Source organism: Mus caroli, unplaced genomic scaffold, assembly GCF_978045245.1.
Source record: "Mus caroli unplaced genomic scaffold, Mus_caroli_1 scaffold_16, whole genome shotgun sequence".
Lineage (NCBI taxonomy): Eukaryota > Metazoa > Chordata > Mammalia > Rodentia > Muridae > Mus > Mus caroli.
The window spans coordinates 30,400,938-30,425,556 of NW_028227271.1; the positions used below are offsets into that span (position 1 = coordinate 30,400,938).

The 24,619-nt window shown below is 50.9% G+C and overlaps 1 protein-coding gene across 4 annotated transcripts in view; it reads right to left on the reverse strand.

Moving 5' to 3' along the window:
- Positions 1-2,526: 2,526 nt before the first annotated feature.
- Positions 2,527-24,619, reverse strand: part of Dennd3 (DENN domain containing 3) — a 60,138-nt gene continuing 38,045 nt past the window's right edge. Inside the window, exons 14-23 of one of the 4 annotated variants that reach the window (XM_085831353.1) lie at positions 19,609-19,868; positions 18,338-18,508; positions 17,138-17,267; positions 12,539-12,646; positions 10,151-10,272; positions 9,596-9,753; positions 7,612-7,745; positions 6,240-6,343; positions 6,020-6,157; positions 2,527-4,022 (exon numbers count right to left, since the gene is read on the reverse strand). In XM_085831353.1, coding sequence (XP_085687479.1) covers positions 3,822-4,022; positions 6,020-6,157; positions 6,240-6,343; positions 7,612-7,745; positions 9,596-9,753; positions 10,151-10,272; positions 12,539-12,646; positions 17,138-17,267; positions 18,338-18,508; positions 19,609-19,868 — 1,526 coding nt within the window. In that variant the 3' untranslated portion in view covers positions 2,527-3,821. The other 3 variants (XM_021183344.2, XR_015045505.1, XM_085831354.1) reach the window with 3 other exon arrangements.

Genomic DNA, 24,619 nt, shown 5'->3' on the forward strand with positions numbered 1-24,619 from the left:
GCCTCAAGCTCCTGGCAATCAGCCTCGCAAATGCTAGGCTTATAAGCATGAGCCTCCACACCTAACCAGTCCACTCTCTGTATGTTTGCTGTTGTTGCCCAGTGTAGTAGCTGAGCCTCCATGCAGTGTTGCCTGGACATGAGAGCAAACATCCTGCCTGTTCCCCATCCTGGGAAAAGCAGCGAGTCTTCCCTGTTAGGTCATGTGTGTACCTAATAGGTGCTCTGAGGAAATGCCTTCGTAAGCTGCCAACACTTTAAAACACCATGGCTAGAACTGAGGGTGTAGCCCGGTTCCTTTAGGGATTTACTGCACCTCATAAACTTAGTGTAGCGATATCGAATGAAACTCTGTGGTCAGAGAGCATGTTCTAGAAGGTCAGGACCTTTTGTTGTTTGTTTGTAGCCCTGGCTGTCCCGGAACTCACTCTGTCGACCAGGCTGTCCCCGAACAGCCCGCCTCTGCCTCCTGAGCTGGATTAGGACTTTAACGCTGTGTAGTCAGAGAGCATCTTCCTGTTCTCTGGGAGTCAGACCTTTCCCAACTGTACTGTCCAGCATCTGCAGCAGGGAAGCCTGAGCCTTCCCTCTACACTGCTGCTGTTGGATATTCTACCCCCTCGGGGTTCCACCAAGCCACTGATAGGAAGATACCATAGCTTCCATCCTTAGTCTGGGGTTTGTCCATATTCTGTTTCATGTCTCTGTTAACACATCTTACTAAATATGAGACTGTGTCTTATTTATTTATTTATTTATTTATTTATTTATTTATTTATTTATTGAGGCTGGTATCAAAGTTACATGGTTGTGGATAACCTTGAACTCCTGACCCCAGCCTTCACTTTGTAAATTGACAGTTAGTGACAGTTTGCCGAAGGTGGTCGGGTCTTACAGGAGCACAGCCACATGCGTGGTGTGTGCACGTTGCTTGTATCCCATCCTTTGCCCTTTATCGCAGCCATGTTTTTACCAACCGCATCTCTGGTAGACAACACAGGATGACATTCAGGAAGGAACCATCCTCTCCTTCCACCATGTGGGTCCCAGGAAGTGAACTCAGGTTGTCAGGCATGGTAGCAAACTTTCCCCACTGAACCCATCCCACCAGCCCAGTTGGATCATTTTTATGTAGTCAGCCAGTCTTTCTCTTTTAATCAGAGAATAGAGTCCATGCACACTTAATACAATTCAAGGGGCACCGTCCCAAGGGTTAGGGGCCCAGCTCAGCACCAGCAATCACCTGTGTCTGTCCCTGCCTGTCGATATAATGGGACCAGTGTCCCACCCTCTCCTGCCATCACAACTTCCCCACTAGAATGGACCAGACCCTCAAACTGTGGGCTAAAATACACCCCCCTTGAGTTGTTTTTGGCACAAATTTTGTCACAGCAACAAGAAACATAACTAATGCAAACACTAAGCCCTACCCCAGCCCCTCTCCACCTTTTCCCCCACTGAGTTACCCTAGTTGGCTCTGAACTCACACTGCTGTTGAGCTTATGACCCTTGGCTTCTAGAGGGCTGGAACTACCGGCATGCACTACTGGGCCTGGTAGGTTTCTCTGTGTAACCCTGGCTGTCCTGGAACTGACTCTGTAGACCAGGCTGGCCTCAATCTCATAAAGATCCTCCTGCCTCTGCCTCACGGGTACTGTGATTAAAGGCATACACTACCACTGCCCAGCCTGGTAGGTCATTCTGTAAGTTTCATTTTGCGGCCATTCACATGGAGATGTCAGTGATGCACAGTTGACTACACCACTGGTCCTGCCTGCCCTTGCCTGACCACTGTCAAGCCCTGCAGAGCCATGGCAGGCCCACTCCTAGGACCCTCAGCCACACAACACAACTTCTTACCCTTACGGAAAAACTTAGACCCAGCGAGACACGCTCCTCACCGTCAGGATGAGTTTACCCTCCCTAACTGGTTATATCCAAGACGGGAGAAACCAAAGGCACAGACGTGCACCTTTTCATCTCAATAATCCCTCACAAGGCTCCTTCACAAATATCACGCCATGTGCTCACTCCAGTCCACTGGGTACCAGGGAATGGCCCTCGCCACTCCACTGCTTCTCCTCTTGGTACAAGTGCCTACTCCCTAAAGCCTCTGGCTCTTTGTACCAGTTGGTTGTTCTATGTGAGATCGTAGAAATTAAAATCACCACAAATGAGTCTGATTTGGAACAGCTTGATTGGTGTTTAGAATAAAGAGAGAAATTCAAAATGGTCTCCCATGTGTCCCAGCTATGGTTGGCATGCCTATCACGGCAGCACTTGGTTGATCAAGGCAGGAGCTGGGGGTTGATGCCACCCTGGGCTACAGAGTTCAACCTTGTCACAAAAGCAAAAGTGCTCAACTCCCAGACATCTCCATGGCTGAGAAGATGTGGCTCGGTGCTAGAGCCCTTGTTTATCAGGAAGACACAGACCCTGGTTCAATCTCAAGCACTGCAGAGAAAACTGGACTTCCAGTCTCAAGACCCTGCTATCCATTCACAGCAGCCAAATCAAGCAACCAGCATTTATTAACAAAAAGGGTTTATTATCACAAGTTGTAAACACCTGGTCATACATGGACTGGCATTAAATAACTTAGAATGCATTTATGATCGACTTTTACAAAGACAATGTGAACCTGTGCCCTTGGCCGCTGGCCACATTGTCCCTCTGGACATATGGGACACCCCTTAGGGAACACAGACTCTAGGGAGAGGTGTGGCTCCGAGATCCTCTGCACTGTGTTCAAGGGAGCCACACCTCGAGTGAGCCAGCAGTCAGTGACACGGACCCTTCAGGCCTGGGTCTTCACAAGCATGGGCTCAAGTACCTCTGGACCCTGGTCTGATCTCAGAGACGGGCGTAGACCACTGGTAACCTCTTAGTGACTGCCTCTCCAATGGTGGACATAGAATCATGAAAACCCAAGGCAGGGGATCCCAAGGGCTCCATGCAGAACTCACAGGAGGACACACAGGAGATAGGCCATTTCCTCTACGTGTCCAGCATCCATACAAACCTCACAGAACACTTGCAGAATGAATTTGGGCCAGTGTGGCAAACACATTCACAAGCCTCCGTGCAGATAGCTATGTACAGTTCAATAGAGAGAGGCATTGTATCCACACATGCAGGAGACACGCAAAGTGCAGCTATGCCACAAGCCAGTGACACAGTCACTCACGCTTGTGCTTGTGAGATGTGCTTCCTGCCTGTAGTCCTCGGTGTCTTCATTAAACCTTTAATGCTAAGACAGAGCCGCTCAGCTGCCCAATTTTTACACAGACAAATCTGGCCAGCACTGTCCCCTCCCTGGGCCAGGCCTTGGTCACTTTCCCTGAAGGAGGAATCACCTGCCCGGTGCAAACCAGTTCGGTCGGTGCAAGCCAGTTCGGTCGGTGATTACCTTCGAATGCTCAGAAGACTCTCTGGAATCAGGAAGTTGGTGGAAACCCGAAAGGCTCTGTTTCTGTGGCTGACTGTGACACACTAGCCTTTGCCCTACACCAATGGCAATGAGCCCAAGTGTTTAAGGGTAAACACGAAGAGGAGAGGCCAGCCTAGAGGACCACAAGTCACATGGGATTCAGCTGAGTTGGCAGCTCAGGTGCTGACTTCTAGTTATGGGTTCTGGGAGTTTCTAGGTAATATGAGGTAACTTTACAGTGGAGGTTATCAGCAGTAAGCTGTAGCTGCTCGCCCAAGGAGGTGAAGGCCACCAGAGCAGACAGGCCCCACCTAGCTGGCCACTGACACAGTGGAGGGTTGGAGGGTCGGGAGGCGGTCCCTCACAGACAGCATTGGTTCAGTATGGAGCTCTCACTCGACCTTCCAGATGGCGATCTTTCCCTCCTCCTGGCCCGCTCCGCTCAGTACGTAGCGGTCCTCAGCAGAACACAGGGTCCTCACGGTGTCTGAGTGTGCCACCAGCTCCTTTTCCACCATCACCTTCTCCACATCCATCACGTAGATCTTCCCTCTGGTTTTTCCCTGAGACAGCCCCCTGCCGCCCACCCAGATCTGCAGGAAAGAAACAGAGATACTCCCTTGAAGCTCAGTGCTCTGTGACAGATGCACCTCCCCAAACGCGTGTCCTTCCTGCTGGCCAAGTGGCTGGGCCACCTGGAGGGCCTAGGACAGAATTTCAGGCCTGAGAGCCCCCAGGATAATGTGGCCACAGCTCACGCTGTCTCCTGGACTTGAGATCTGCTGAGGGCAACTTCAGCTGTAATTGTGAGAGGATGGGTGTGGGAACCTGAGTGGTGAGCATATGTGTGCCTCACACCAAATCCACACTGCAGAGCAGCTGACAGCTGACTCCAGCCACACAGTGGGACCACACCTTGCCACATGTTAGTCAGGGCTGGGACCTATCACATCTGTCTTTTTTTTTTTTTTTTTTTTTTTTTAATTCCTCCAGGAGTGTCCTTGGCTGCTGCAGGCTGAAGGCTTGTTTGTACATAATGTACATATTTTCCTGTTCTTCCTTTAAAGAATGGCCTCCCAGTTGTCATTAAGGAGTCTATTTTAATCAGAAAAGGCAGGAGTCTGGGAGGTGAAGGTGTGGCTGATGTCTCAGCAGAATGGTAAATAATGGGACCTTCAGGACAGCCCTTAAGGCTGTGGAAAAGAACTCTAAAAATAGGAGTTCAACAATACATAATTTCTCAACTATGCAAAAATACAAGGATGCAATATGAATTGCACAAGGGACCTCACAGATCTAAAGGAACAAAGGCAGCTGCACTATGACTCCACCTGTCAGAAAGATACTAAGAAAGGAGATGAAGAGACTTAGGGAGTGGTGAGCAAAGGAGATCCCACCCAGCTAAGGTTTTGGTTTACACTTACAAAGGCAGATTCCTGAGCTTGGGGCCGCCCTGGGACACAGCGAGGTTAGGCCCAGGTGTGGTAGAAATGGAAAATTCAGGACACCTAGCTATCTTAACCGAGGCAGGCAGATCTTTGTGAATTCTTTTTGCAAAGTTAAAAGAAAATGTGTGCTTGCTGTCTCCAAAGAATTAAGGGGCTGGGGTCTTGGGATGCCGATTTGTGGGATAGTTAAAGGGGAACCTGGAGTAAAATGACTGGACTAATATGTAAATAAGAGAGCAGGTGTATGATCTAGAGGACTTTTAGAAGAGCAGAAGAGAACTTCTTGGAGAGCTGCTGTCTCTTAGAGAGCAGAACAGAGAGCTATCTGGGATCTCCAGAGAACGCAGGACAAAGCCGACTGGGAAGCTGCTGTCCGGAGCAGACAGAAGTCATCATCTTGGGCCCAGGGTTTGCCTTTGAGTCCTTTGTCTTTGCCACTCCCAGACCCCTTCTCTCAGAACCCCTCTACAAGCTGAGGCTGGACCTTGGCACTGTGGGTCTGCTGGCCATAGCCTACAGAAACCTTTCCCCTCCTCAAGCTGTTTGCTATGGTGATGGAAGGCTGGCACCTGACGCTATCAGTTAAGGCTTGGGCTCTTCTCAATCAGTGACGAGTAGGCTGGGACTTCCGGCTTGGAGGAGAGGATATGGCTGTACCAGGGATGTAGGACCTCTGTGAACTGGGCAGACTATGCTGTGGTGAGGACTGTCTCCCAGGAAGTCACACCCTTTCAGAAAGCGAAATGAGTTGGAAAGAGTCTAGGTGGGATGTGGCCAGCGTCAGTGGCCCAGGGCCTTGGGGAAATACAGAGCGGTGCCACATGAGGACTGGCAGATGGAAGAGGGGCATCCACCAGCCAAGATGGTCTGGCATGGCCTTGCCAGGCACCAGAAGCTCCACAGAAAAGCAGCTAGCCTGCCCACTCCTGGGATTGACTGACTGGGACTCCAGTTGAGGGGAAGAAATGAGGCAGACAGAGCACCGTGAAATCTGAGGCACGTGACAACCTGTGTCACAGCCAGCCTCATATCCCACTCATTCCCACTAAGGTGGGAAGGAACCTTGCAAGAGGAGGCCGAGCCACCAAGACAAGGCCAGAGGAACCGGAGGGGATGCTGGTGGCCAGACACTTTCACCTCACCTGCCTCTTCACCCGGATCATACAGGTGACCTCAGCACAGTCTTGTAAGTCAGTCTTCTGAGGAGGCTGGTCCAGATCCTTCAGGCTCCACATATACAGCTCACTGAGCCCCGTAGAGGCCGCCCACAGCTGCTGCTCCTGGGATAGAAATCACCGTGGGACAATAGCACTGCAACCAAGACAGCCCAAGGCCGGACTTATGCATACAGGCCTGGAGTACCTCAGGCAGAAGTTGGAAGGCCAGGAAGGAGGCATCTTTCGGATGCTTCAGCTCTTGACGAACAAAGCCCTGAGGGGTCACCACCAAGATCTTGTGGGCTGTACCTGTAGGAGGAAAAACCAAGAGGAGGGGTGGGCAGGGTGTGCACAAGTCAGGAGGAGGGAAAACGAGAGTCAGGCAGAGTCAGGAGCTACAGGGGTACCGGCACCTAGGTCTCCCTTGAAAGGCAGGTACTGCCCGCCCAGCTGGGTCCCTCTTCCTATGATGGCCATGAAGCCTGTCTCACAGTTCCCATGAGATGTTCTAACACAGACAGGTACTTCCTGGACTCGGTCACTTCATGGAACTCAGGGTCCCAAGCTCAGTCCTCTTGAGCACAGCAAGCAGGGGAAAGCTGGGTGGCGGGACTCACCAGGAACTAGGCATCCTGGCAAAATAAGTTCTCTTAATTTCTCTGAAGGCTGCTGACTGCCCAGTGATGAGAGACCACGCAGTACCACCCTTAAGAGCACCCATGCGAAAGGGAAGCGGGAAGGGAAGCTGAAAAGAGAGCAGAAAAGAAGATAGAGTTGGGTTAAAATACTCAGTGAGGGTGGCGGCAGGCAAGGTAAGAGAGCGTGTGCAAGGCTGGCAGACTCGAGTCCATCAGCTCTCCTTAGGCAAGGCCTGGTCCCTTCTGAGTCACTGAAGGCTGGGGACAGTGGAGGCAGGAAGATTGCAAGGTCAAGACGAGCCATAGCTACCTAGCGAATTTGTGGCTAGTGTGACCTACACAGGACCCTGGAACAACAGAGACAGATAGAGCAAGGAAGCACATGCAGAGATGGCACACTAAGTTAGTCTAAGCACATGGCCGACTGCATTCAAGGCTCCCATTTGCTTCAGAGCGGCCTCACAGTACAGGTGGCTCCCGTGCCCCAGGATGTTCTGAAACTGTGCCGGAACACGAGCCACCAGCCTAGAGCCTGGCCGTCCCACCACCCCTTGGCAAACTGACTCGGCTCTAGACACTGGGGTCCTAGGGAGGGGCTTGGAATGACACAAGACACAGTAGCGAGCCGAGCCAGCCGGGTCAGGCTTGCCTTCAGAGGCAGGTGTGGCATACTCAGAAGAGGTTGCAGGGGACAAGACAGGGTCACTGGGCCAGGGTACAGAAAAGGAGCCGGGGACTGGCAGAGAAGTAGCAGAATGGCAGCCATCTATAATACACCAGCATGTCAAGGAATGGAGAGGGACAAGCCAAGCTACTGGGACAGCATGGTTGTCGGGAGAGGAGGAATCAAAGCTGGAAACAAGTACAGTGAGGGAAAGGGGCTTGGGCGAACGCAGCATCAGGGCACCATGCTCACTGGCCAAAGACCTGGAAACTTACAACACCACACACGGTCATTGTGCAGGCTGATGGACAGGAGGTCAAAGTATGACAGCTGGAACCGGCTGATCACTCGCAGTGTGCTGACATTCCATGCGATGACCGTCCCATCCAGACTACAGGAGTAGATCTCACTGAGGGATCAAACACGCATATGCATTTAACAGGCCACGGGACACCTCACATCTAACCTTGGGGATAAGAAAGGCACCATTCACAGTAGGGATGATGATAAGTGTGACACGCCAGGGACACATCAGGGTTTTAGGTGCTCAGTTCCCCTCTCTAGCCCCTGTGGGATTGATGGGGTGTCAGGGAAACCCTGTGCCACCATTCACTGCACCAAATCTTGAGCAGGGCTATCCAGCTCAGAGGAGCCAGGGAGGGCAGGCACATCAGCACCCTGGGGTAGGCATCCACTGTGGCTGGTTGAGATGGGCAGTGGCCAGTACTACTGATGACCCCTGTGACTTCCCAGCTCTTGTCATTCTCAGGTAAGCACAAAATGTCCCACTTGACCTGAGCCTGGGAGGACAGGAGCACCTCTGGTACCACATTAGGGAACAGGGATAGGGGTGGCACGAAGCATAGGCAGATGCTGCTAGGACTGAGGCTGCACCACCCAGCTAGAAGACCCTGCCTTGCTCTCCGAGAATTCCCTTGGGCTCTACTCCGTCAGATCTGACCATGCTGTCGGGCATGTATGATAGCTCGCTTAGAAGTTGGCACTCTTAAAGACAGTGACACAATCATGGGTTGCATTGTGTTCCCGAGAAATGACACAGCGGATTCCTTGCACTCAGCACCTCAGAATACAGCCTGACTCAGAAACAGGGTCTCTGCAGGTGTAGCCAAGGTGACATACCAGCATTACAGCAGGCCCTGACCCATTAGCACTGGGGTCTTTACAAATGGACATAGGCCATTGTGGGAAGGTGTGGTAACATGAAGTTGGAATAATGTATACAACCCAGGAGACACCAAGGCAACCATCATATCTGGGGAGGCCAGAGAGAGTCTCCCACAGCATCTAGAGGGAGCCCAGCCCACCCCAGTGATCTCTCTGTCTAGGGCACTGTTGTGGCTTTGGGAGACCAATACACAAGGGAGGCTCTCCATCAGGATATACATGGACAAGTGAGCCCGGAAGTAGGTGGCCTTGAGGTGGGTGACCTCCATGGCTTTCCCAAACCTGCCTCTGAATGCTGGCTCCACTGGAGGATGGGCAGATAGGGAAGCCTCAGTCTGGGAGCCATACCCCAGTTCCCATCCATCCTGGTCACACCCTGCACCCCCACCCCGGTACCCTCATAATGCCCAGCATAATTTGAGAGCTTCATGGGTCAAATCTCTCCTAAAATGGCTTGGTCATGAAACTGGGGGGTAAAATGGGGTTCACATGACAGGGTGACCTTCCATTGGTGCCAGCATCCAGAGCTGCCTGCCTTGCAAGGGTGGAACCCCCCTGAAGCAAGCTGGATGGGTTTGAAAATAAAGGTAACCCGGATGCCAGACCCACCCCAGGACACAACACTAGCTTACAGATTCAGCAGGGGGAAGTGACCCCATCAGCCTGCAAACAGCTGGCCTTTTGGCGAATCTTGGGGTCATAGGGGAGAGATATCCCACAGTGGCATTTTAGAGAGAGTCAACATCAAGGACTGAGGTGCTCTTTCATACAAAGCCAGATTTCTGATGTGTGGAAGAATGAGAAATCCAACCACAACCAGCACTTCCTGGAGGGTGCGCCCTCTCCACTTTGCCAAAAGCACTGGCTGCTCTGAGTACTCTTGGCTGTAAAGCAGAGAGCCAAAACCGTTTATGCCATCTCAAGAGACTCCTTCCTCTTTACCCACAAGCAGAACCAGACCACGCATGTCTCCTTCCACACACTGTTTGCCTGGCCAGGAGGCCGGGACCCCTTACCATCCACACCCCTGGGAGACAAGCCTTTCCTCTTTCCTGCTCCATAGGACCCTGGTACCTGGGCTTCTTTCCATTGTGCACAGCCAAGCCAGTGACCGGAGAACGGTGATCCGTGAGCTGTTTGTTGCAGGACATGCTGTGGACATTGATGATGTAGATGACAGAGTCCTCGGAGCCCACCCACACCTGGTTGTGCTCCGCCATCACCATACAGTTCTAAGGGGAGCCAAGATGGAAGAGAGATGTACAAGCCAGGTTCACAGTCTGCACATGTACCACCAGCCCCAAATCTGCGAATAAGAGCAATGATCCTGCAGGGTCTGACAAGTCAGAGCCTTGTTTAAGTCACACACAGTGAGCATTGATTTGGGGGCGGGGGGAGGGAGGAAGGGGGAGTAAAGACAAGTTTAGCAGGTGGCTGAATCTGCAGTAATGGAGATGGGTTGTAGGAATGGCCAAGCAAGCCATCAGGGCTTCTGCAGACAGCATGCTCTTAAGGCCTCTCTGGCTTCTTAAAGTCACCCCGGGTTGCTAGGTGAAGGGCTGCCATTGAGTCACTCTGAGCATCCCACTGGGTTAAAGGTGTTGCACTCACCACTTTCGAGGAACCCACTTTAAAGCAATGCTGGTGGATGGTCCAAGAGGAGGCATCAAACACGACCACTTTGCCTTCGTTCAGGGCACACCACAGCTTGGGGTGAGCATCTTCCACCTTCTCTGCAGGATCCAGGCGCCCTGAAGGGGCAACAAAGCTGTCAGATCAGTGGTGGTGGGGAGCGGCCACCGCCTGCCTTCCAGATAACCACAGAACACCAGTGCAGAGTGCAGGGGCGTGACGACGACTCCCTGGCGAGTCTGGGGTCTTGTGAGCTCCTAGAACTCACAACTCTGCCGAGTGGGGAGGTACTGTTGCACCAGGGTCCACGGGTAAGCAGGTGTGAAGAGGACTGGTAAACACTGGGCGTGAAAGGGAGAGGCCGGCGGGCTGGAGAGATGGCTCAGCGGTTGAGAGCACTGTCTGCCCACCGATTTCCATACCTACCCAAAGCTTACATACCATCTTGCTTCAGGTTCTCATCAACACTTAGTGCTTGGGCCCAACTTATTTATTTAGGGTTTTTGAGATGAGGTCTCATGTAGCTCACCCTAACCTTGAACTTGTGATAATCCTCCTGCCTCAGCCACCTGAATACTGTGGTTATACATATGCACCATATCACATCCAGTTTGGCATACATTTTTTTAAAAGTTTGAGCACTCTAAGGGATACTCTTTGTTGCGTATTGAGATAAGATCTTAGTACTCTCCCAGGCTGGTACTGACTCAACTTCTTGTGTATCTAGGACTATAGGCCAATATCATCCTGTCCAGCTCGACTCTAGCTTTGAGTGTGACATTGCCCTAACTCATCATGAAGCCAGTAGTGTCAGCACTAGGGTGGCCTCCTCCATGAGGTCTGTGTTTCAGAGAGTTAGGCGCCAGTGGCTGGGTGGGAGTCCCTCATGGGGAGGATGTCACATCCCAGGATTACACAAGCCAGCACGGCCTCTGAGCTCCCTCTCTCCTGACTGTAATTTCTTGAAACTATTATTATGTTCTTTTTTGTTTTAAAGATTTATTTTTATTTAGGAGTACACTCTAGCTGTCTTCAGACACACCTGCAGAGGGCATCAGATCCCATTATACATGGTTGTGAGCTACCATGTGGTTGCTGGGAATTGAACTCAGGACCTCTGGAAGAGCAGTCAGTGCTCTTAATCACTGAGCCATCTCTCCAGCCCCCTTATTATTATTATTATTATTATTATCATAATCATAATCATCTATCTGTATGTTTGTGTGCGTGCACACATAATGGAAGCTAGATGAAACGCTGACACCATTGCATACACTAGCAAGATTTTGCTGAAAGGACCCAAATATAGCTGTCTCTTGTGAGACGATGCCGGGGCCTAGCAAACATAGGAGTGGATGTTCACAGTCAGCTATTGGATGTATCACAGGGCTCCCAATGGAGAAGCTAGAGAAAGTACCCAAGGAGCTAAAGGGATCTGCAACCCTATTGTTGGAACAACATGATGTACTAACCAGAACCCCGGAGCTCTTGTCTCTAGCTGCATATGTATCGAAAGATGGCCTAGTCGGCCATCACTGGAAAGAGAGGCCCATTGGACTTGCAAACTTTATATGCCCCAATATAGGGAAATGCCAGGGCCAAAAGAATGGGAATGGGTGGGTAGGGAAGTGGGGGGCGCTATGGGGGACTTTTGGGATAGCATTGGAAATGTAACTGAGGAAAATATGTAATAAAAATTAAAAAAAGAAAAAAAAAAAAGAAAAAGAAATGGAAGCTAGATGACAAGTTGGGAGAGTCAGTTCTCTCCATGATGTGGGTTCAAATTCAGGTTGTCAGGGTTGGTGGCAAGCAGGCAGGCACCCTGACCCACTAAGCCACCTCACCAGCCCAGAAACCGCCAGTGTAGTTAAACATAGAGTCCTTCAGTGCTTAGGAACTTGGGGCTGGCCAGGTCACGCCTGTGCTGTTGGGGGTGCTGGTCCGGGAGTCACTCACTCCGCTTACTTGTAAGCACCTTGCTCATCTAGACTTCAGTCCACTTGGGGCTGGTGTGGTGACTGAAGTGGGCAGGCGCCCGGCTTCCCAGACGGAGATAGGCTAGCCCTCTGCCCTATGCTTACACAACCATTTGCCAACAGCATCCTCCTCAACCAAAGACAAGAGCTGACACGTAGCACCTGAAATGTCCCATACCATAGAGGGCAGGGGATGAGTGAGTTTTCCGGTCTCCACCAAAGTCATTGCCCAAGTATAAGGTGCCACACCGACAGGAGGGCAGAGTGGCCATAAGAGTTTTGCCCTTGTGGGTCAGGACCCCATCCTATAGACAGAAAGCACCCTTGCTGTTTCTAGAAGGGGGTTTCCCCTTGCAGCTGCCAGGCTGACCTCCAACCCAAGTCTAGAAGTTCATCCCAACCAAGATACCTGGAGTATACAGCAGGACTTCAATGGCTTGAGGAGCGGTCTCTCCGGCTGAAGGGTTAATCTTGTGTTTTAGGGTCTCCGAGGTGGTCTTTGGGACCGCCATGGGTGCTGAAACACAGGCACGAGAGTTGGGTTACCCCTTTCAAGGATAGGACAAGTAAAGCTTGCCTGTTAGTTTACTGTAAAACCGTACGCGGCCTGAAGAGGGCGCTCTTGGAAAACCTGTTATGAAGAGTAGCATTGGAGGTGGCCCCTGGCCTCATCCCTAATGCGGAGCAGAGGCAAGAAGGTGGCAGCTACTTATGTTTTCTGGCTGAACAGTGCACCTTTGTGTATATGTTACATTTTCTATTATGTTACTATTTTTTTTTGTTGTTAGCATTTTTGTGTGTGGTGTGCACACCACAGGATGTATGTGGAAATCAGAGAAGCACTAGTGGAAGTCAGTTCTCTCCTTCAGCCATGCGGATCTCAGGAACTGAGCTCAGGCCACCAGGCTTGGCAGCAAGTGCCTTTACCTAGTTAGCCAGCTTGCCAGCTTGAGGTTGCATTCATCTGTGAATGGACACTTAGTCTAGTTACATGACCAAGACACCACACTTGCACCTCTTTCTGCACAAACACGTTTCCATCAAAAACTGCCTTCCCTGGAGGTTTCTGAGACCACCTGCCAGGTTGAGTGGCCTTCCCACTAACCCTGAGGCACTTCCTCCTGTCCCCTGGGTCCCCCTGCACTGCAATAGAGGCTATGCCTTAGGGACTCGCTGGTGGCCTTTCATTAAGCTTTACGTCTGATGTGATTGTTATTGTCCTCATTTTTCAAAAGAAACAACCAAGTCCTGTCCCTTGCTTGTAGAAGAACAGCAACCTGCCAATCACTATGCCTCCCGCATGGCTCCTGGGTTCCAACAACGCAGGAAGTGATGGCCGGACCCTCTGCCACTGCCTCTCCACCTGCTGCCTCAGGTGACTGACTCGGGTCCTTTCATTTGTATATTTATAGACCTGCCATCACAGGTGGACTCCCTGTTTCCAAATTAAGCTTGGAATCTCATGTCATGAGTCCTCACTTTGTTAAGCCATGCATTAGAAGGTATTTCTGGATTTGCTAAAACCAGGATCAGGAATTCGGCGTGCTGTGACCTGAGCTCAGATGGCTCCTCCTGCGTCCTGGGAACAAGGTGATGATGACAGATTGTGTGCTGGGTGTTACTATGGCAACTCTGTAAACTGTTTACAGAGGCTCTCGAAAGCTGTTCCATGAACTGCTGGCACCAGGGAGGAGCGCATTTAAAGTTGTATAAACAGCTGAAGTATAGTGTTTATTCGAGTTTACTCTCATCTGAGCACAGGAGCAGTTCTGTTGAGACCCAAAACTGTTAGAGCTCCCGGAGGGCTCAATGGGTCTCCAGGCAACCTGGGGACACCTGAGCCTCCTGGCTTCTGTCCCAGCTTAGGAACAGGTTCTATGACCAGAAACCATCAGGGCCACACAGTCAGTGACACAGATTACAAAGGGCAAGGTGAAGCTAAGCCAAGGTGTCATTTTCTAATTCTTGGACAGCTCTTTGTAAAACCTGACTGCACACCCAAGACAGATGAAATGACACACACTTCACAGACATTCACAGCAGCCTTCCTTTGTTAGACAGAAGGCAAATCCAACCTAAGTGTCCACTACAGATGAAGGGGTAGAGAATATGTAATACTGCCAAACAACACAGTATCATAGCCACTAAAGAAATGAAGGACTCTCAACCCAGAGTTTGTCTTGCCTACAAGATGTGCAGGGATAAAGATGGAGCAGAGACTGAGGGAGCAGACAAACAACACTACCCCAACCTGAGACCCATCCCATGTGACCGAGTTAACCCCTGACACTAGTAATGACACTCTGCTCTGCTTGCAGACAGGAGCCTAGCAGAACTGTCTCCTGAGAGGCTTCATCCAACGTCTGATGGAAACAGATGCAGAGACCCACACCAGAAATCAGGCAGTGCTTGGGGTGTCTTGTGGAAGAGTGGGGGATAGAAGTGAGCAAGCTGGAGGGGTCAAGGACACCACCAGAAGATCCAGAGTCAACTAACCAGGGATCATGGCGGCTCACAGAGCCTGAGCCACCAACCAGGGAGCACGCAGGAGCTGGACCTAGGCCCCCTACACATCTGTAGCAAAGGTGCAGCTTGGTGTTCATATGGTTGCTCTAACAAGTGGAATGGGGCTATCTCAGTCTCTGTTCCCTGCCACTGGATCCCCTTCCTCTACCTGGACTGCCTGGTTAGGCCTCAGTGGGAGAGGATGTGTCTAGACCTGCTGAGACTAGATGCCCCAGGGTGGGTGGTACCCAAAGGAGCTCTCCCCTTCCCTGCAGAGAAGGAGAGGGGACAACAGGGGAGGGATTTGTAAAGGTGGGACTGGGACGAGAGGAGGGAAGTGGGCTGTGATCAGGATATGAAGTGAATTACAAGTAAAATAAAAACAAAGAAAGAAATGGGTTATATATATATGCTTGCTTGCTGTATGAGTATGGGGACCCATGGTAAGCCAGGAGCCGGGTGAGCCCCTGCAACTCCTGTTCCTATGGCCAGACAGAGGGCAGAGACAGCTTGTGGGCCAACTGGCCTGGTGTACACGGCAGTAAGTGACAGAAGTGACACGGCCCCACCTGAAGCCAGGAGGAAGGTGAGGACCAACACCTGCATGAACACTCGCCTGTGGCACGCACACATCCACTCACAAACATCACACCTCACCATCGATACATTTTCCTTAAGGGAAAGTGCCAGCCCAAGCCACCTCACAGAGTCACTGAGGAAACACTGGGCTGAGTGAAAGGGTGGAGTCAGGAAGGCTCCTGGTTACAGGAGACACCCTGGACAGATGAGATCACGGTGATAGTGAACCAACGGGCCATCAGGGCACGGAAGGGGGTGCTGAGCAGTGTGGGGATTCCTCTTGCAGAGCGTGAGTGTGTCAGCCATCACAGGGATGGTGGCACTTCCCTTCAAGTACCCTAACCCTAGGAAGTCACGGGTAAAGGGGTCCAGAACAAGAGTGACATCTCAGTATCAACAGGACCCAGATAGTGTGGCAGACATCCCTACTTCACCAACCCGTGCTCCGAAATGAACTTCCTATTGTCACTTAAGCTACACATTCTCTGTGGCCTCCGTAGGTTTGCTATTTCTAGTATGCTGGTCTCAAAGCTGGAGGCTGCAGGAGGACATTTAAAGTGGAAACAGCGGAAGCCGAGAAGGCTCAAGACATCTTGTTAGCACACTGATCCTAGACTTGAAACCCTGACCTCAGGATGGCTTCAGAACGTGAGAGCCAAAGAGAAACAAACAGAAAGGAGGCTGGAGATTTCTGTCCCAGGAGCCTAGCCTTTAAAGATAAAAAGATGCTGGGCTTGGCCACTAATAGCTGTAAAGCCAACACTTGGGAGGTGGAGGCGGAAGGATCAGGAATTTCAAGCCATCTTCAGCTACAGAGAGAGTTCAAGACCAGCCTGGGCTACCCAAGACTAAATCAAAGAAAGAAAAGGAGGAAGGGAGAGAAAGAAAGAGAGAGAGAGAGAGAGAGAGAGAGAGAGAGAGGGAAAGAGGGAAAGAGAGAGAGGGAGGGAAGGAAGGAGGGACGGAGAAGGAAGGGAGAAGGGAAGGGGAAGGGGAAGGGGAAGGGAAGGAAAGGAAGACGCATTCAGGGCTACCCTTGCCATCTGTTAACAGGCAGTCAAGTGCAGAAAGGCCATGGCTATCCAGGACATGTGGTTCTGACCACACACATCCCCAACACTGACCAGAGAGGCTCTTAGTTACAGCCTTCCAGACATTTCTAGTGTGCTGAGCCAGACAAAGGATTCTTCAGTTGAGGATCAGGACCTGCAGTTTACAATGTAAAATGGGACACCAGAAAAAAAAAAAAAAAAAGGAGCAGGTGTATTCTAAAAAACAAGGAGCTACAAGGTTCAAGATGAAATAAAGAAGGGGAGGACGAAAGCCAACAAGTGATATTTAAAAAAAAAAAATCCTAAAACTGCTTATAAAAAAATCGCAACACTCGCTGGTGCAGGATTGTGAGTTCAAGGCCAGCCAGGGCTATATGCTAAGTTCCTGGGTAGCCTATGCTAGACCAATTCCATCTCAAGCAATAAAAAGCAAACACATGAACAACAGTGCTATTCCAGACAAACCAGGGCCCTTGAGATTGCTCAGAGTTTAGGCACTTTACCTCCAAGCTTGGTAATCCGAGTTCAATTCCAAGACCCACATTGTGGAAGGAGACAACTGACTCCAGCAAGTTGTCCTCTGACCTGTGTGACATGGTATGTGTGTCCACAAGTCACACACACACACACACAACAGTGACAAGAAAATTATAGCTGAGTGTGTAATCCCAGCAGCATTCAGGAGACTAAGGCATGAGTACTGTGAGACTGTGTTCAGCTGGGCTACAAAGCAAGACCTACCCCCTCCCCAAAGAGTAAAAGCAGAAGGCAAGAAAGCTTGGGTGGGTTCTCAGTGATAGATGCCAACCAGAAGAAACGCTCTTGTGAGACAGCCTCTTAGCACAGAAGCACGGCTCAGCAAGAGAACTTACACTTCTTCTTCATGTTGACAAAGTAGGCCAGCTTGGAGGCAGCATGGATGGCACTAGGTGACTGCAGCGTGCCAACCACGGCATCCATGAGCAGTACATTGGTCAGTGCCTGCTGGACGTACTGTGGGTCCTAGGAGAGAGGCAGCTGTGTGTCAGCCCAGTGCGAATCCTGATGGTCTCCCTAGCGTTTCCTTCACTGAAGAGAACAGTACTTCTCCTCTCGTGTTTGTCAGGGCAACCGGAAGGGTCCGAATGGATGAGGACTTTGGAGTTTGTGTCACGTAATCTTCTTCTCTAGTTACGGGAAGTCCTCGAGGTTGACTCCTAGAGCCAGCACATTCTCTTCCCTAAATGCTGGCAGGCAGGAGCTCGTGACTCCTCATGCCTGTCCCAACCACACTATGATAGCCAGGGGCATTTCATAAAGCAACAGTTGGCTGTGACTGTAGCCGGTGACAGGCGTGGGAATGGTCCCACCGTGGGCTTTCCCCATTGCATAGCTAATCTGCATATCGTATTTCAGTGGGTGTGGAACTGACCATCTAAGCCAGGGCTCATGAAATACAGAACCTTAGAGAGGATCCAAATTCACTTCTGATCCATGACAGGCAATAGCCCATCCCAAGTGGCCATCTTCCTCTCCTGCCACGAGATAGCCCGATCCTTCTAAGATGTGCCAAAGGTAGGCACCATTGTCGTCTGCATCTCTCTGGTGACTGGTGAGGCTACAAGTCCCTGCATACCCTTACCAGCAGTTCCATTGTGCGAGTTCTCTGTTCGTAGCCTTGGTCCATTTACTTTGGTTTGGCTATGTGATTGTTTGAGACGTGGTCTTGCTCTAAGGTCCAGGCTAGCCTCCAACTCCAGACCCTCCCAGCTTAGCCTCCTGAGTCCTGGGATAGGAGGTAGGTACATGCCACCACACCTGGCTTGTTTGACACATGGTTTCCTCCCCATTTAAACAACCCTACCCCCATTCACTGGGAAGACACCAGAACTGAGTGTACACAGAGGGGCACTGAATGAAGCCCATATGTCCTCTCATACCCCAAAGGCCACATGGTCTCAGGTCTCAGGACAACAGCCTCTGTGTCCCTGCAGACAGCATAATTCTCCCTTCCAAGTGCTGCAAGCTCTGGATGCCCCCTTCAGAACCTGGTGCCACCCATGCCCACAGGACCTCCCCCACCTCAGACAGACCTTATGGTCATCTGCCAGCTGCTTTCCGGCCCACATCTCCTTCACCATGAGGTGCCAGAGGTCACACTCCGACTTGAGATTGGCCTCGAAGACTTCCTTCTTGGCCACCGTCTTGATCTTTAAGGTGGGTATCCTCAGGAGGAGAAATGCCACAGTGCTGTTTCTGACTTCCTGCGGGACAAGGACAACATGAGACCTCAGGGAGGATGCTTGGGTTGATGGCGGACAGAACAAGTGGCCTGAAGCCACCACACAGGGTGAGTTTGGCCACAATGCCGGGCATGAGTGCCTGTTACAACCTTTTACTGTTCCCTGAGGACTTTTGGAGCCAGCTGGCAAGTCAGGCAGGGACTACAGCTGTAGGCCTTGTGTGGCAATCCAGTGGTCACTGGTCTCGGTCCATCTCTCTGCTGTGACCACTCAGACTGAGGACACTTGGCAGCCCCAGCTCTACTCCCCTGCGCTTCAAGTTTGGGACAGTAAATATAACTATAAGACACAAAATAAGATCAGCCGGTCCCAATTCAGACCAGCTTTTTGGGTTTGTTTTTTTTTTTCCTGTTAACCACACTGGCCTCAAATTTGCAACAATCCTCCTGCCTCTGACTCCTAAGTGCCAGGATTACATACACACACCAATACACCTGACTCAGACCTCCTCCTTTGGAAGAATGTAATGTGGCTAGGCACGTGCCTTTAATCCCAGCACTCCAAGGAGGAAGCAGGCAGATCTCTCATGAGCTCTGCATAGTTCCAGGACAATCAAGATGACATAGAGAGACTTTGTCTCAAATAAATAAATAAATGTGGCCAAGGGGGCTGGAGAGATGGCTCAGCAGTTAAGAGCACCGGCTGCTCTTCCAGAGGTCTGAGTTCAATTCCTAGCAACCACATGGTGGCTCACAACCATCTGTAATGGGATCTGATGCCCTCTTCTGGTGGATCTGAAGACAGCTACAGTGTACTCATATATATAATTTTTTTAATTTAAATTTAAAAAAATGAATATGGCCAAGCATGACAGCACATACCTATAACCCCAATGTTCAGGAGGCCGAGGCAGGAAGACTGCAAACTCAAAGCCAGGCTGGGTATCAGCATCCTGTCTCAAAGAGAGAGAGAGAGAGAGAGAGAGAGAGAGAGAGAGAGAGAGAGTGTGTGTATAATATGAGCTGAGCAAGCTGGGCCACAAAAGGCCCATTGTGCAGAAGGTGCCAGAGGACACCCGGCAGCCTGGGGACCTGCTGCATCTGGCGCCAGGACCGTCTCACCTCTATGTTCCTGAAGGTGGCAATCTCCACATAGCCGGGCCGCCCCTCGGTAAGCAAGAACAGGCGCTTCTGGGTCATGGCGATCTTGCCCACGCCTCGGTTGGTCTTCACAGAGCTCGACAGCTTGTAGACGCACTCGTTCTTATCCAGGTGCTCCATGAGCAGCGCGGGCAGGCTGACCTCCTGTGCCTCTGCCTCAGTCTCCTTCCAGCAGGTGTAAAAGTCTCGGAAGGTCTCAGGGTCAATCTGCTTCTCATGTCCTGAGTTTAACGAGGAAACTTTATCATCAGCACCAGGGACTTTAAGCAGGCACTACCCAAGCCAGGCAGCAGGTGGCACCAGTGCCCAGGACTCTGTGGATGGATGGAGGGCCTTTGGCTGTCCCAGCTTGTGGGGCAGAAGGTTTAGGTAGAGGTCATCTGTCCCTTCTAGCCCTCAGAGGGAGGGCAATCTGACCTACTACAGGTCGTCACAGTAATTGCAACAAGGACACTGTTTTGAGGCAAAGTTGAGCAGTTTCTGAGGCTGGCCTGACACGCACTGAGCGCCAATTCTCTGTTCCTGCTGTATTCTGAGGTCCTGCTCCCCCGTGCCTGGCTTAGAGCCTCCCTCTGGTCTTAAGCTCCTTTCTTCTGGGCCAGAGCCCTCACCTGCACTCAGCTTCTGACACCTGCCAACTGCTCACTTTGCACGCCTACCCCCGCCTGGCTTATGCGTCCGGAGCCTGTCTGTTGCTCTGGTGTGTCTCAAGCCCTCGCTCCTGCGTAGGCCATGCTCCTCTCTGCTGCCATCTCTGCCTCTGGTTTTTTTTCGCAGTCCCCACAATTGCTTTTTAAAGCATAAGTGAACCTTCCTGCTCCTCATTCAAACCTTTCTGGACTGTTCCGCCACATAAGACCTCAAGTTCCCTCAGACTGTCCACTCTTTCCTTTCACATCCTACCCCAGCCATACCAAGCACTTCCCCAGCAGGCCATGTTGTTATGTGCTCATCCTAACTATCATACCACAAAAGCTCTCCTCTTGCCCTCAACACAAAGGCAAACAGCGCCATACACGGCCTTCCCTGACAGTGCAGGCTATTCTGGCTGCATTACATACCTCCCTCAGGGCACCAGTGAATTCAACTACCTGCATCTGCCAACACCCAACCTGTGTGGTTCACAGAGAACTCCAGCACGTCCTTGAAGCCCCTATCTGGCTTGTGTACAAACTAGGAAACTGAAGGAGGAAGAACAGACCCTGCCCGCTGCCAGCTGGTTCCTGCTTACACAGAACCTGTGCGTCTCCCCAGGCCCAGCCTCCCTGTGCCCAGCCTTCAGAGGCCCAGGTCTGAGGTGGACAAAGTCCCACTGGGTTCACATCATCGTGCCTGCGTGGTAACAGTGTCATGGTGACAATTGCCTGGTACATCTGTTTTGCTGCCACTGTGTGATGGGTAAGCTTACAGCCATGTGCGGGCTGTGGAGGATGTGAGAGGTTCCAAAAGGATAAGGAAATTTCCAAATAACAAATGCAGCTGGGGGCCACAGGAAGGTGGTCCAACAAGGAAGATCTATCATCAGTTAGGTAGTACCAGAATGCATGCATGGGAATGTCCACCAGGTGGCGCCATTTCTAATTCTTTTTCTTTATGCTTTACTAGTCAAAGTAGTTGAACAATATGTATTTTAAATTTTCTTCTCTTGTTTTGCAGAGATTGGGGGGTGAACCCAGGACCTTGCCCATGCTAGGCAAATATTCTTCCACTGAGCTACACCCCAAGCCCCATGTAAGCTTTGATGTCACTGGATCCATCCAATGAGAAAGTAAATCTCACCTGGGGCAGGGATACAGCACTCACCTGTATAATGTTTAACACAAGTGACTAAGGAAGACAAATAACAGGGAATGGGGTGACCCCATGCATGGGACAAGCCTCTGCATCCTTTTACACTGAACAAGGAGTCCATTGAGGTGATTGACAGCTCGATAGGCATCCCCAGCTGGAGACCTCCTCTGCTACCTTACAAACAGCCTACTGGGGCCCCAGGGTGCAGACTGACAGAGCTGGAACGAACCATCAGCACACATTACGCCCCATCAGACATCACATGAGAGGTCTTTCAGTTACGTGTGGTGCAGGAAGAGCCCAACAAACAGAACAGGGAAGGCGAGACCACGCCAGTGCCCGAGAGAGTGAAAGAGCCAAGGACCCTTCGTGTGCGTCCCTGAGGACAGACCCTCTGAGCACCCACACCACAGCAGTCAACAGGGCTGCACACAGTAAGGCCTTTGCACGCACAACCCAAAATGTCCTCTTATAGACAAGTGGCCTGCCTGTCCTTGGAGGTGAGGGGCTCCTGTGCTCTGGACATGCACAATGGGAGCAACAAGACTAGGGACAGCCCATTAGATGGAAGGCAGCCCTCTCCCATCTGCAGCCAGCACACCAGCTAGCCATGGATGCCACAACACTGCCAGGACGGTACTTCCCCAGCCCTGTGCACACCCACAGCCACTATGTCCGCACATGGTCACACGCATGCTCAGTTTGTCTGACAACCTGCAATAGTCTGCAGGTGCATAATGGCCACACCCACAGACAGGATGCCCACTCCTGTGGATCTCCACTTTGTCACCCACCTCCCTCCACAGCCCAGCCCCGGCGCATCCCAGCAGCCTCCAGGCAGCATCCCCATGAGAGCCAGCTACAGACACTGAAGGTGGCACAGGGAGTGAACGGCCAGTCCTTGTGAGCTGCAGTGCAGAATGTGTATTCTCATCAGCACTGGGCTTCACATGAACAAATGTGTATGAGCATTTTAAATACTAAAATTATATTCTTTTGGATGGGACTGGGACACTGGATATTGAACCCAGGGTCTTGTGGCACAGCCATGTCTCTTGGAGATGGCAAAAGTCGTGAAGCCAGCGCAACTGTATGACACGGTTCCAGCAAAGCTGAGCCGAATGCTGTGACCGCTGCCTGTCTGTCTGTCTGTCTCTCGCTTTTAAGTTTTGGTCTCTGCATGTTGCATGCGTGGGGACTTTCTGTGTTATGATTCATTTTGCGTCTTTTCCCGAGAAAATTATATCTGACTCTTTTGAGGAATGTCCTAAACTTACTGTCCCTTCTGCTTTTAGGGAAATAGAAGCATCTGCTCCTATTTGGAAGCCTTCTGTATGCCCTAGAGGTCACAATAAACACTAAAGGAGGCCATTATTCCCGGACTCTTCTTGGGGTGTCTATCTGCCCCTAAACATATTCAGGCAGTATAATTGGAACAGGTAAACTCAGAAACAGTTGACAAACTCCCACTAGCCAGGAGAATTGGTTACAGATGCAAGGCCTCTGTTTACTGTATGCTTAGAGCTCTCTGAAAATGTGGTTTAAGGACAGGGGTCATAGAGGGTACAGCCCTGGGGGAATAGAATTTAGTAAATAGATTAAAATAACTTTTCCTATGTTATAGCATAGATGAAATGAGAGAGTAAGAGGAGTTAGGATTTGCTGTTCATAAAACGACCGGTTCAGATATTTTGCCTAGAGTGCTTTAAAACTGCAAATGCCGCCAGCCTAAAAGCAGACTGTCTTATATAAACCTGCTTGCTTTGGTGGAGGCATTCTTTAGATCCTTTGAAGTTATAGGCCGATAATGAAAATGAAATCTGTTCTATTTGTACTTTTTAATTGTGACTCAACTTGTAACCCCAGACATGTAATGAAAAATCAAAAGCACATGTCTGGAGACAAAATGATATAATCTCTACTTCTTAGTTAACCATTCCGATGGTCTTTGGTCTGTGAAACTGGCTGGGCCTAGCCTCTACCAGTCTCGAAGCTCTCTGCTGAGCTATGCCCCAGGCCTCCTGTGTACACTTGGATCTCACCGAGTTCACTCTAAGATGGGGTGGTGGTTTGAATATGCTTGGCCCAGGGAGTGGCGGTATTAGGAGGTGTGGCCTTGTTAGAGTAGGTGTGTCAACTGTGGGTGTGGGCTTTAAGACATTACCCTAGCTGCCTAGAAGTCAGTCTTCTGCTCCCACCTTATGATAATAGTCTGAACCTCTGGACCTGTAAGCCAGCCCCGATTAAATGTTGTCCTTATAAGAGTTGCCTTGGTCATGGTGTCTGCTCACAGCAGTAAAACCCTAATTAAGACAGATGGGAACACTCAGCTTTGCCAAGTTTTACTTTCAGCGTGGCCACTCCACTTAACTAAAACACGCATAGCAGTGACAGTGGGGTCCTGCCCCTTCCCAGGGCACTTTCCCACTTAAGGAACCACATAACTGAAGGCCACTGATAGCTCATTGGCCAAGTCCACAACTACAGAACAACAGACGCCGGGCTGCAACTCACTTCCCAGGTTCTCAGGCACCTAGGGGGTGATGTCAAATGCCACCACATACAGAGGAGGAAGAAAGGCACTGAAAGGCAGGTTTTCTTCCTACACCAGGGTCCACCAGCCATTGAGTAATTAGGTGACCAGGCCATACCAGGGCTGAGGACGAGCAGAGGGGCCACCAGACATGCTCAGCATGGTGCCACAGGAGAATGATAACCATATGAGTCTGAGTCACTCCTTTCAGGCCATTGCACAGAGGGCCCCTGGAGGACAGGGGACCCTTAGAGTCTTCACATCCTTATGAGGTCACACATTGGGAAGAGGAAAAGTGTGCCCGTAGGCCCCTCAGGGTCTTTCTGTGAATGCCTTGTCTCCCTTCACACAGTAGCACACGCATAGCTGTCCACACCTCCTGACCCCAGGCAGTGCAGGCTATCCCACAGAGGCCTGAGAAGTATGCATTCTACTGAACCTGGCTAGTGACAGGTAGCCCATCATCCCTGTCTCTCCCAAAACAGTTATTCCTCCGGATATGCAGATATCAAGTCTCTTCTATAAGTGACATGGTGTTAACAGGAAACTGCACACCCCTCCTGTGGGCTCTAAGCCCTTTCAGGGTCATGTGCCCAACATCATGGAAGTTCAAGTTTACAGCTTGGGGAATGATGACAAGAAAAACAT